The sequence below is a fragment of the Haematobia irritans genome, chromosome 5 (assembly GCF_050003625.1).
Source record: "Haematobia irritans isolate KBUSLIRL chromosome 5, ASM5000362v1, whole genome shotgun sequence".
NCBI classification, from domain to species: domain Eukaryota; kingdom Metazoa; phylum Arthropoda; class Insecta; order Diptera; family Muscidae; genus Haematobia; species Haematobia irritans.
In genome coordinates, this window is record NC_134401.1 from 71,594,563 (window position 1) to 71,609,038 (window position 14,476).

The following is a 14,476-nucleotide window of genomic DNA, read 5'->3' on the forward strand; positions in this document are numbered from 1 at the left end:
GACCCATACCCGGGGGAGGTACCCGGGTCTTGAGATATAGTCCTCCAAAGGGTCAATAAAAACTTGATATATCTCTTTTGTTTTTTGTCCAATCTATCATATGAAAGCTTATTCAATGCACATACGCAAAAAATATATTTTTTTTAATATTTAATTTAGTTTGGGAGATATAAATAAAAAAATAACATTTTTACCCCATTTTTGTTATTTTCGTTATATCTCAAAAAGTCTTCGATTATACCCTAACATTTTTTACACATAGATATTCTGGCCGGCCTTCGGCCGTGGCCCCCTTGGGTACACGTTAGCCCACTTTGGACTCTGTCCGACCGGCTACTTTCCCCATTGGGTCTGCGTTAGCCCACTTTGGACTCTGTCCATAGGAGAAAGTATTAAACCCCGGCCGAAGGCCGTCTACTCTCCCCCTTTGGGTCCACGTTAGCCCACTTTGGACTCTGTCCATAGGAGAAAGTCTTAAACACCGGCCGAAGGCCGGCTACTTTCCCCCCTTGGGTCTGCGTTAGCCCACTTTGGACTCTGTTCATAGAAGAAAGTCTTAAACCCCGGCCGAAGGCCGGCTACTCTCCCCCCTTGGGTCCACGTTAGCCCACTTTGGACTCCGTCCGACCGGCCACTTTTCCCCCTTGGGTTAATACAACATATAAAAATTATTTCAGTAATAAAACAAATTTTTTCTACTCAGAATAAAAGCTCAATAACTTTGCTAAAAATGGACCTATAAAGACATGTGGTACATCAATCGAAAGGCCAGAAACTAGGCTTTCAAGCTATGTATAAAAAATCATTAGGTATAATCGAAGAGTTTTTGGGATAGAACGAAAATAACAAAAAATTAGGGTAAAAATTTTCTTCTTCTCTCCCAAACTAAATTAAATATTAAAAAAATATTTTTTGCGTATAAAAGTGCATTGAATAAGCTTTCATATGATACCAAGTCTAGATTGGACAAAAAACAAAAGAGATATATCAAGTTTTTATTGACCCTTTGGAGGGCTATATCTCAAGACCCGGGTACTTCCCCCGGGTATGGGTCACTTTGTTGGAATCAGCTCACCGAATGGCACAACATATATTAATTTTAAGTAATTCGGTGAGGGGCCGATAAACAGCAGTTGCTCCAAAATAAACTATATAAATCATTATCTTCCTTATCATATTAACGATGTCAGCATGTTCCTTCCAATATGTAGATGCGCCTAGATTTCCAATAAATCAGCAGCCAGTAAGCTAAATTAGTTTTTTCAGAAAGTAAACAGAATAATTCGAATTTGATTTTGTTCAATTAAAAGTTAATTTTGCACAGAATATCAAGTTCAATTCTTAGTTTCAGGTTGCAGAATCTTCTTTTGCAGTTGTTGTCTTTTAGCATGACCTCGGTAATTTAAATTTTGTAACAATTCCTTTCCAAGATTTCCACACATTGAAATCTTCTATTAATATTTGAACCAATCAAAGACTGAAATAATGGCAAAGCAATGTTATATGGTATTATATTGATTATACTTTGCTAATTCTGGAAATAGAAAAAGATATTAATGGAAAAATACATATTTTTATTATTTTCGGATATTTTTCATATTTTGAAATCCAAAAGAAAGAACTTTTTTTACCATTACATAATTCAGCTCATTAGTTTATATATCAGATATATTGCTCTCTACTTGGGTTCAAACTGAAAAAGGGAGGTAAAACAAAAATGCAATTTAATGTCAACGCCACTTCAAGGTGAATCTGCCAACAAACCCATACCGCTCTTGGTTTTAAGAAAACTAGGAGTGAAAAAATGTACAATTTTTAAAGATCAATACGGTACACACCTTTTGATTGCAAACATATTCTTTTTATATTTGATAAAATGATGGAGTTGATGGGATTGATTGGTAAATTTCACGAAATAAAATGGCTTACTAAAAATGAAATGAATAAAAAATATGTTATTTTAGTCCGTTTAATGTAAACAGGCTTCAATGGAAAACGGTATTTACATTTCACAATTGCTTACATTCAATAAACATGTTTTGCCTTTTTAACAGTACCACAAAACACAAACGCAGGTAATTTCAAATGCATTCTGCCATATATTATTTTCAAACCTTTACCACGTGGCCATTTGTTGTTGCACACTTCATTTTGTTTCAACCCTTTGCTATGATTTGTTATTGCGTTCAAAATATTTATGCACACAATTCGAACGCACCAGACAGAATGTCGCCAATCATGTTTTTCAATTTACGCGAAAAACAAAAACCCAACCGTTCGTTACGAGTTACTTCCACGGACTGATCTCTCCATCATACATTGTTGAATAAATACCCATTTTCTTGTTCTCTTTTCGCTCTTTCCATCGCTCAAAATTATCCAATTTCAATCACAAAGGTGATTGGATCAATCACATGTGTAATTGGAAACGGAAAATTTTTCAATGACGTTTGCAATTGAAAATTATTTCCGAATTGATTGAATCAATTAATTGTAACAAATATCAATCATTTTTTAATTGTTTTTTTTCGGATTTGATTAAATACTTAATTGAATCAATTAACATATTAATTGAATCCGATAGCAAATTCAATTAACCCCCATTTTCATAAAGTTCCGTTAGTGTTCCGTTAACTAACCAACTTTTGAACCGTATTATGGACGAATCTGTCATCTTGCATATATATTCCATATGCCAGTTAGGAACTTAATTGACGAAAATTTTTCAGTTAAAGCTAACTGAAGAGAAGATATTTGCAATTTACTTTCTGTTAACTGGCACTTAAAGCCTAACGGAGTTACATGAAAATGGCCGTGTGTGTTTAATTGAAAAAATTTCGGTGATAATTTTTTGTGTGTAGAAACAAGGCATTGTGCGATCGTTCGCAAAACAGGTGAATTCAGCAATGTCTGTAAAAATAGATTTCCATTTATTGTTGCATTAGTGTATGAACAAATCGAAATAAAAAAGATTAAGGGATTGAAGTTATATGAGAATATGTGTGGTGGTGGTCAAAAATGTTTCAATTTGAGAAGAATAAATCTCGTATTTGCAATAGGAAATAAGTCCCAAAATGAACGAAGCTCCGCTCTGCCCGAAATTTAATGCATTCTTTTAATATCTATCGTTGTATGAAATACATTTAATAAATAAGCCTAATGATATAAAGGCTTATTTATTTGCCTATCATTATTGATTTTTTAATAAATTTAATTTTTCCTTCTGTGTTAAAAAGTTCTTTTTAGAAATTATAAATGATTTGTGTGGGTTGAATACCAAGCAACAGGATTTAGTTCATGATCGTAATCTTATAAGCGAGTTGCTGGCCAACTCTACTGATGCAGCACTTAATTTGAAATTATCTTCGCTGAAAGTAAAAATTTTGGATTTAGAGGAACAAGAAATGAACTATGTGCAAACGAAGGATTACGTACGAGCACAGCAAATAATCGAGCATAAAAATGCTGTGACTGAAGAATTTACTAACATACTAAGGCCTCTGTTGGATAAACGCAATAATGAAAATGGAAGTGCAGTCCAACCACAGTTTTCTAAAGTTGTGAAGAACGAATGCATTTTGCGCAGTTTGCAAGTAACTTATTATATGGTAGTTTCGAATCGGGTCAAGTCACTGGGGCATGCTACTTGTTGTTTGTATAACGTAAGTAAGAACGTTTTTTAGTCAATGGCGATAATATGTTTTATTTTTTTTAGGATTTCATATTTCGTAACATTGCTTCTAATCAGATAGTAATACGAGATTGGGCGTTAAAGTGTGGAGCCGCTTTCAGTATGCTTTATGAGCCCTTAGCTAAGGATGTTTTCGAGGAGCTTTATGCACAGTTTTTTAAAAACCATAATATCCGCATATGGGAAACAGCAATTACGTGTATTTTTGAACTGTTAGATCGGTATGGGGTGGATAGTTTTGTCGTGCAGGAAGAGCAAAACAAGTCGAAGAAAAATGGACGACAACTATATAATACGTTGGAATTCATAGATGGCGATGAAGACACTGGTCATTCAAACACGTTAGGCCAAGTAATTTTTATGATGTCACATTTATTGGAATCCTGTGATGATATGTGCATTATAAGAGCCATTATAAACGGGTTTTGCAGATTGATCTTGCACGGCCATATTGAAAATCGCGAAATACTTGAAAAGTTACTAATTCGGTATTTTAACCCATCCACAGGTATGTAAACTAATTTAAATTAAACAGATTTGTTCAATATTTTTCATTTTAGAACCTGAAATAAATCAAATTTTGAGCGTTTTTCTTGAAAATTTGATTCAGAATAGGAAACAACGGCTTTTACAGCCATGTTTAATGACAACTGTCAACTCGGTATTATCTGCCTCTTATGACAGCCCACTTCACGATATACGTCCGGAAACAATTACACATTTTATTATTGATACCACTCGTCCGGACGCTCTTTCTGGAATAAATAATGAGAATTCACATAATATGCTGGCATCAATTTTCCTTAGCGAAATGGTTAATAATCCAAACAACAAGGAACTTTGTAAATTACTTTCAAAAGATTTACTTAGTCTGGAGTTAAATTTAACTAATAACACAGAATTAAAGAGTGAAATGAAGGAAATGGCTGACAAAATTATAAAGGTACGTCTATCTAGTACTCAATTGAATTAATTCCTTGACCTTCGTTTTTTTTACAGAATAAGATAGATCCAAGGGCAGTTAAAAATGTAATTGATTTCAAGGATATGCTAGATGGCGTAATCAACATTCCTAGGAAATTGCCCGACATTGTTGAATTTGATTCTGATGAAGAAGGTTGCTTTACTGGTAATGATCCTACAGATGGCTGTTCTGACTTGAATACCAATAAGGATCAGAATGCAGAGGACATAGGAAACAAACCGCAAATCATTGTTAATGATGCTGACGAGAATACTCAACCATCTAAACCTGAAAATAAGGGGACCACCGACAGCACTTTAGTTAATATCCAATCCAACACAATTTCGCCATCTTCAGTTACGACAGTAACCACATTTGGATGTGAAAATAGTACGGAACACAATCTATTGCGTAGAAAATCGTTATTATCACGAAATTCTTCAACCGATAGTGCTAATACAGTTGGGAACAGCACCACAGTACGCCAGAGAAAAATAAGGATTGAAGCTAGGATAGATTCAGATAAAAAAACACCGCAGCGTACAAACACTTCAGAGAAAATTGCGACTCGAGCACGCCGTAACCTTCGGTATAACAAAGCAGATTCGAGTAATCATAAAACAGTTGAGCCAGAAATAATTGAAATGATATTGATAAGTCCCAAATCCCAGTTAAGTGTATCGTCTTCTGCCTTAGCAAACTCGGAGGATGCATCATCATCTCAGACTATTCGATTGGAGCAAGAGTTGTTGCATTCAAAAGATCAACACAGTGTTGAGAATGCAACGAATGAAACTATACGAGGGTTATCAGAAGATACTGATCATTCACAATTACATAAGGAAACTCACAACAGAAGTATAATTGCAAATGACAATTCAAAAAGTGTGAGTCGACAACGTCGTTCCATGCGCAGAAATCACGAAGATTATGAAACTTCTACCAATCCATCGGCCACCAGTGAGGAAGTAAGTAAAGTTTTATAAATAGACAAACATTAAATACTTATCAAAAAGTTTCATAGTTAGATACGTCAGAAGTTATAACCACATCACCTACAAGTGTTCCGTTCGAGAATTCGGTGCGCCTACGAGCTAACGCGTCGGCACGTTCTACCCGCAGTCGTACATTCCGAGAAGGTTCAAATAAAAATGGCAAAGTGAGTACGACACCATCTACGAGAAGTAGAAGACTTCATCTTTAAAAACGATAACAGTTCAGCACTCTTCTTAATTTGCTTATAAATTTGCATACTTTTACATCGGTTATGCAATGTGTCATAGTTTGCCTCCTTTTATCTTGAATGTTTATCCAAATACGTTCTCTTTTTATACCTTATACTATTGTACTTTTGTGGCAATGATTTACTAAAACCAATTTTTTTAATAAAAACTACTAAAATTGTGTATTATTTTCCTCATAATGTCAGGTCTTCCAACATGTTTAAATATTAAAGGTTGCAAAAACATAATCCCATTAATAGAGTTCTGTACACGAGACTGGAATATCCCTTCTTTGATCCTTAAATCACGAATTTAGTAGGAGGCAAACGCAAAATACTCATTTCATTGGAAACATTAGCATTTGGCAATCGATAATTAAATGTTTTTGGAATACATGAAATTACCAAACTTTGTTATTTTTTATTTAGGTCTTGGATAATACTTCTCTAAGAAATGGACGTAAAAGGGTGCGAAATTCACCAGTAAAGAAGCTATCAGCATCTTCAGAGGATGCATCATCGCCTGTAAGAAAACAGCCCTGTCTTACATTAGGTAAATAATATTATCCATTCATTTATACAAAATTTAATTATGTAAAATACATCATTATATGATATTATTCTGGGTTTCGTTAGATAAAGCTTAGATAAACGAGTCATAATTTTTGTTTGCCTTAGTAACAGTTTATGGATATAATTTCGCGAGTATAAGTTATATTCAAATTAAGATCCCTCAGAAAATTCAGAAAAATAATAAATCTAATTGTAGCTAGGAAATTAGATGCGATTCGATTTCTGTCCACATGGGATAACTGTTCATTATCTGATCTGATCAACTGTTTTTAAATATATATATATGTATATATATATATATATATATATATATATATATATATATATATGTATAACGTATAGTTTGGGGACAGTGTTTTTTTGTACTTTACTTTACAGTAAATTGTTATACTCTACTTTGTCGTACTATATATACTTATTTTTTCCAATTCCCATGTAAGGATCGTTATATACAACGTTTTTCCTTTGTATCGCATATTTCAAGGACTGTGTCATTTTATCGCATATTTCAAGGACGTGTACTCAAATTATACGATATATATAATACATAATAGTGTTGCCGCGCATACTTCGTTTTCACTGGTTTTTGTCTTCACTATTTTAGAGTTTCATACAATTACATTACAGAGGGCATTTACTACAAATAATATTATCTCCAGAGGGCATCTTGATACAATTTATTACTATTTCCACACATTGTAGGATTGGTCCAAACAAAATATTGTTTGTATTCTTCTAACATATTATGTTTCACCTTAGGTATACACTGGTAGAAAAAGTTGTGATGCATTTTTTTGTGTTTATATTTTTTAATGCGCCAATTTGTTACATCCATTCTTTTACTTGCAGTATACTCTCTAGATCTGTATTTCTAAACACATATATGTTTTTAGGGTATTTTTATTTAATATATGTTTGCATCCAAGCATATTATATTTACAAACATTTTGTATCCCAAACATTGTATTAAAATTTACATTACAGAGGGCATTTACTTCAAATAATAAATATTATCATCAAAGGGTATCTTGATACAATTTGTTATATTTTTCACACATGTAAAAATGTAAAAAATTAATTGTTTGGAACTCAAAACCATATAATTTTTACACCCAAACATATGAAAAACAGTCTTTTGTCCGTGTAAATTTCCCAATTCCTTTGTCTAAATTCTCCAAATATATTTCATTTATCAACAAAATTAGTAATCAATCATTTTCTAACATCATTTTTATTAATAGAATCCCAAAAACATCGTATGATTTTAAAAATTCCCAATGAAGGATAAAGATTCGAAAAATGTCTGCAAAAAATGTTTTAGTTTTAACTATCAGATGTTACCTTATATATAATAAAACAAAAGCCAAAAAATCTGAGTGCAACAGGATTTGAACCTAGACTTCAGGGCTCCTATTCCACCGCACTACATACCGTGCTACGTAAGCGCTGTTTGCTCCTTGACATTAGCACTTACAATACATATGCTATTGCACCATTTAACTTAATAAACAGAAAATCAAATCATTTACAAATGGCGGGAATTTCGCAAAGCTAGTATTTCATTCTAGTGTTACCAAGTGCAAATATATATAGTATTAAGTTACCTTATCACTGTCTGTAAAATTAAGAGTTTTTAGAATATGAATAATATGTATCGTTAAACAGATTTAAACACCACATTATAATCAGATTTGAAAAAAACGAAAAGAGCAGAACTTCTAGAAAAAGTATCAACGACACTTTATTAAAAAAAAAAAAATAAAATAAAAATTTGTCAAATTTTCTTTTTTTTTAGAAAACTTTGTTAAAATTTTATTGCTTCAGAAAATTTTGTCAAAACTTTATTTATTTAAAAAAAAAATCAAAATTTTATTTCTTTAGAAAATCATGTCAACAATTTATTTGTATAGAAAATTTGGTTAAAACTTTATTTCTTAATTACATTTTATGAAAAATTTAATGTTTTTAATTTTCCATATAATTTAAATTTTAAACAATTTCTAAAAAATAAAATTTTGGGAAAAAAATTTTAAAAGAAATCAAATTTTGACAAAATGATTTAAATTTTTTCCAAAATTTTATTTTTTAGAATTTGTTTAAAATTTAATTTATATGGAAAGTTTTGTCATAATATTATTTATTTAGAAAATGTTGTTAAAAATAAAAAAAAATTAAATTATTTAGAAAATTTTATCATTTTTTAGATTTTTATCTTATAAAATTTTTTAAAATTGTGTTTTTATGGACAATTTTAAGAAAATTTCTATAGGCAACTTGGTCAAAATTGTGGTTCCATAGAAAATATGATAAAAATTTGTTAAGAAAAAGAAAAAGCAAACTTTATCATATCTTGTTTCTAGAGATTTTTGCTTCTGTAATTCATTTTGTTGCTATAGAAAGTTTTGTCGAAATTTCTTTCTTTATAACATTTTACCAATTTTTTTAAGAAATGATTGTTTTAAAATGTTTTTTAATATAAAATTTTTCCTCCATGTACGTCAAAATGTTTATAGAAATTAGTTTTCGTCTTTAGAAAATTTTGTGATTTTTTCACTAACTTTTGTTGTTTTCTTGTAGACATTTTTAGAAATTTAATCTCATTATAATTTTCCAAAGAACATTTTGTCATATATTTTCTAAAGAAAATTTTATTTTCAAATTGTGTTTCTATAAAGTTTCTTCTTAAACAATATATGTATTTCTTTATTAAATTGTTTTAAAAATGTTCTTTGAAAATTTTGTCTAAGCCTTGTGAAAATTCTTGTTGAAATGGTTATTTCTATCGGAAAATTTGCTTCTACTGAAACTTTTTTCAAATTTGTCCTTCTACAGATTTTTTTCAAAATCTTTTGTAGCAGAAATTCTTGTTAAAAATGTTATTTCTATAAATAATTTTGTTAATAGTTTGTTTCTAAAGAAATTCCTGTTACCAAATTTTCGTGTAAAAAAATTATTTCTACAGAAATTGTTATTAAAAACTTTATTTCTATCAGAAAATTTTGTGAACATTTTGCTTCTACAAAATTTTTCTTTACAGGTTTGTTTTTGTTTTTAAATGTTATTTCTATAATTGTTTTTCATAACAAATTTTAATTTGATAGAAGTTTTGTTTCTATAGAAACTTTCTACATTAACTACATTAATTTTTCCTAAAATGTACTTAAGAAATAAAGTTTTAACAAAATCTTCTAAAGAAATAAAATTTTGAAAAGTTTTCCAAAGAAAAAAAATTTTGAAAATTTTTTCAAAGAAATAAAGTTTTGAAAAAATTTTCTGAAGAAAAAAAAATTGACAGTTTTCTAAAAAAATAAAATTTTGACAAAATTTTCTGCAGAAATTAAATTTTGAAAAAAAAAAAAAATATATAAATTGTCCCTAATACTTTTCCTAGACGTTCTGGTCTTTTCTTTTAATGTGATTATAATGCGGCATTTAGATCTGTTTAACGATATATATTGAACAAATGAATTCTAAAAACTCTTCATTTTGCCGACAGCGATAAGGTAACTTAATACTATATATATTTCACTTGGTAACACTGGAATGAGATACTAGTTTTGCGAAATTCCCGCCATTTGTAAATGATTTGTTTTTCTGTTTGTTATGTTAATTGGTGCAAATATACCATATGTATTGTAAGTGGTAATGTTAAAAGCCATCAGCGCTTGCGTAGCTCAGCATATAGCGCTGTGAAGTGGGGGTCCTGAGGTCCAGGTTCAAATCCTGTAGCACCTAGATTTTTGGATTTTGTTTTATTATATATAAGGTATGATAGTTAAACCTAAAACCTATTTTTGCAGACATTTTTCGAATTTTTATCCTTTATTGGGAATTTTTAAAATCATACTATGTTTTTGGGATTCTATTAATAAAAATGATGTTAGAAATTGATTGATTACTAACTTTGTTGATAAATGAAATATATTTGGAGAATTTAGACAACATTTTCTAACGAAATAAAGGATTGACAACATTTTAAATATTACACAGAAAAAATATAGTCGTCAACATATAAAAAAAAACAGACGGCGAGTATTTTACGGCAGAGAACGATATAAATTATTGTACTTTCTAAAAGAGGATAATTTTTTCTATACCTTAGTTAGACGATTTGACTTAACAATGGACTTTTATACCTTTTATTATTCATAGAACAAAATTTTGAAAAATTTTAGACAAAAACACAAAATTGTCTAAAAAAGTTTTTTTTTTTATAAAAGCAAAATCTTCTATAAGAACAAAATTTTATATTGGAGAGCATTTTGTATATTTACAATTCAATAATAGAGATTGTAAAACCAAAATTTTTCATAATTTTCTACAAAGACAACACTTTGGCAAACTTTTGTATAGAAATAAAGTTTTTTTAATTTTTTTATAAAGTTCGTAAACAATTTTTTTCAATACAAAAGTTTGTCAAATTTCTTTATAGAAACTTTTGTCAAAGTTGTCTTTTTATAGAAAATTTTGTAAAATTTGTAGTTTTGCAGAAGATTTTTGCCAAAATTTTGTTTCTGTTGAAAATTTTGTCAATTATTTTTTATAGAACATTTTGTCATAATTTTATTTCTGTATAAAATTTTGTTAAAATTTTACTTACATAAAATATTTAGTCAAAATTTTGATTCTATAGGAAATTTTGTTATTATAGAAAGTTTTGTCAAAAGTATATTTCTGTAGAAACTCTTTTTTCGTTTATGAAAAACTTTATTTTTTGTTAAACATTGAATCTTTTTCAAAATTTATTAAACAAACAAAATTTTATACAAAAAAAAAATTTAAAAAAATGGTGAAATGTTTTAAAGAAAGAAAGAAAAAATCTATAGGAACAACATGTGACAAAGTTTTGTTTTTTAAACAAATTTTTCATGGAACCACAATTTTGACCAAGTTGCCTATAGAAACCCAATTTTGATAAAATTGTCTACGAAAACAAAATTTTGATAAAATTGTCCATAGAAACACAATTTCCAGAATATTGAAACAAAAATCTGAAGAAACGACGAAGTTTTGACTAAATTTTCTAAATAAATTAAAAATTTTTAAAAAATAAAAATAAAATTGTGATTTATATTGAACAAAACAAAAAATTTTGACATAATTTTCTAAAGAAAAAATGTTTTTGTTTTGAAATTCTTTTTTATTTACAATCTATCCTTGGGAAATAAGCAAATTAGATAACAGTTTTATATAATATTATATACAACAATTACAGATGTTATGCAAATCCATCGAAATACATAACGTATAACAAAAAAAAAAACACTTAGTGAGATTTGCTGTGTATTTTAAAACCACAGATTAATTTCTAAAAGGCAAGTCTAGTATATGGTAGCGCTTTAGTCTTCTTGTTTCATTGGATCTGGTTGACATGATCGCCTATTCTGTTAAGATAGTTTTCTGATTGTATATTGAACAAAACAAAAAATTTTGACATAATTATGTAAAGAAATAAAATTTAGACAAATTTTTAAAAAATAATTTCTATAAAACTTCAATTTTGACATACATGGTGGAAATTTTCTATAAATTTTTCTATAAAAATCAAATTTTAATTTTATAAATAAAATTTCACAATTTTCTAAATAAATAAATATTTTGTGAAAAAAGATACATTTTTGTAAAATAAGAATTTTTAACAAAATTTTAAATTTTTCAAAGAAATAAAATTTTGCAAAAATTTTGTAAAGAAATAAAACTTTCTACAGAAACAAAATTTTAAGAAAAATTTGTATTGAAGCAAAATTTTATATATAACTTTGGGATCCGTTTTATCGATGTGCTTTTTAATTTATGCTTTTACATTGTTTTTATTATTATATTTGCCTATTTATGAAAAAATAGTTATTTTATTATTTTTAAATCTCTAGGTCTACTATATGCTTTTATATATTAATAAAATAAAAAAACCTTTGCGTGGGAATCGAACCCAGAATTCACGAATCCAAAGAGTATATATCACCCACTGGGCTATACAACCAATCTCACAACCAATATGTAAAACTGTTGTTCGTTGTTCTCACAATTAAGACTTTTTAAGCATTTTTCCAAATACGTAGTTAATGCAAGAAAATATTGTTACGAATTTGATAATTATAGATTTAAGTTTATTTAAATTAGTTTCCTTTAATTTAAATTTCAAATTGTAACGATAAAATTTCGTTATAACTTGTTGGAATCATCTATTCATTTTCTAGCACTTTCCTGAATTTCTTTTATGTTCTTTTGTTTGCTTATTTTCATGTAAGTTCTCACTCTCTTTGATAACAACCCCTTTGCTTTGTTATTTTGCATTCTCATTTCATCTCATTGTATATTGTCATTGTTTTTGTTCTTGTAGTAATGCGAGCGTATATCTATGTGAGTGTGTATGTGTTTAGCAGCCACCAGATGAATGACTTAATGGTCGTAGATCCTTCTAGCATTGTCTAAGAATGTTCTGGCGTTGCCAGAATATTGTAGTGCTACCAGAATGTTCTCGTATTGCCACACCGTCATATATAAGAGCGCTCGCATGCTGCTAACGAGTCAGTCTTAATTAAAGCGTCAAACGAATAACTTCAGTGTGAACGAATTGTAAAGTGTGAAGTCATAGTAAATAAATTGTAGATTGTCGTTATTTAAAAGAACTGTGTTTTAATTGTCGGGTAATTAAAAACGCCTAAATATAAAAACGTAACAATTGGTGTCAGAAGTGGAATAACGGAAAAAAAAAAATCTACAATGAAGTTTAATGAGCTTCGAGTGGAAGACTTAAAAAAGGAATTGAGCAAACTGGAGCTGCCGACAACAGGCAATAAGGCCCAGCTTAAAAAGCGTCTACTGGAAGAGTTTGAACGGCGTAATATGGACATTGCGACACATGAGTTTGATTATAAGGAAGACATTGATGAATCAATACTCGTCAATACAAGCAGTGTAGAAACTCCATCTGTGTCTTCGAATGTTGTGGATTACACATCAATGCTCAATGCTTTGAGCAAAATGATGGAAGAAAATTCTAGAAAAATGGAAGAAAATTCTAGAAAAATGGAAGAAAATTCTAGAAAATTGCTGAAAGAAAATGCCCTACAAATGGAAGCAAATTCTAGAAAAATGGAAGAAAATTCTAGAAAATTGGAAGAAAAATTCGACGAAAATTCTAGAATGGTCAACGAAAAATTACAACAAATTTCTGAAGGCATGGAGAAACGTGTGGACCATATAGAAAATCAAATTGTGGAATTGGATAAGAAAGTTCTTTCCGTGGATGAGAAAATTATGGTTCATGATGAGAAGTTTCTGCACATCGAGAAAAAAATGTCAGAGCTGGAAATTAAAGGTGGTCCAGTGCGCGTCATCGAGGGCTCAAAAATCAAAACTCCTGTTTTCGATGGCTCAACGTCATTTGATGTCTTCAAATTCCAATTCGAAATGGTTGCTTCTAGAAATTTGTGGAATGACGATGATAAAGCAATTGAACTTCTATTGGCATTAAAGGGCAATGCTGCTGATGTGATACAAAGCATTCCCGCTGTTTCTAGAAATAACTATAATGAAGTAATAGCGGCGCTTCAACGCAAGTATGGTGGAGAGCACAAGCAAGACATCTTTAGAATGGAATTAAGAGGTAGAGTCCAGAAATCAAACGAGACTCTACAAGACTTTGCAACAGAAGTTGAGCGGTTGGTGCTACTGACATACCCAGGAGAGAGTCACCCACTTGTGGACCGCATCAAAATTGAGACCTTTGTGAATGGCATTCGAGACCCAGACATAAAATGTGCAACATATGCGTCACAAAAGGCTACATTCGCAGAAACAGTAACATTTGCACTTGCGCAAGAAACTGCGAGATTGCTGGCACGGCCTCAAATTCACAAAGTACGCAGAGTAGAGACCGAGTGTGAAGAATCGAAATCTATCATTGACTCGATGAAAGAGGCAATGAAGCAGGTAATGCAAGAATTGAAACAGGATGCAACTAAATCCCGAATCAAATGCTATAACTGTGATAAGACGGGACATCTAGCTCGAGAATGCAAAG

General features: G+C 30.0%; 1 protein-coding gene across 1 annotated transcript in view; it reads left to right on the forward strand.

Moving 5' to 3' along the window:
- The window catches only part of Cap-G (Chromosome associated protein G), an 84,532-nt gene that overhangs the window by 3,473 nt on the left and 66,583 nt on the right, over positions 1-14,476 (forward strand). Inside the window, exons 6-11 of the mRNA XM_075310232.1 lie at positions 3,237-3,662; positions 3,716-4,199; positions 4,252-4,634; positions 4,691-5,623; positions 5,680-5,814; positions 6,307-6,430. Coding sequence (XP_075166347.1) covers positions 3,237-3,662; positions 3,716-4,199; positions 4,252-4,634; positions 4,691-5,623; positions 5,680-5,814; positions 6,307-6,430 — 2,485 coding nt within the window. The remainder of the gene's footprint in view (positions 1-3,236; positions 3,663-3,715; positions 4,200-4,251; positions 4,635-4,690; positions 5,624-5,679; positions 5,815-6,306; positions 6,431-14,476) is intronic.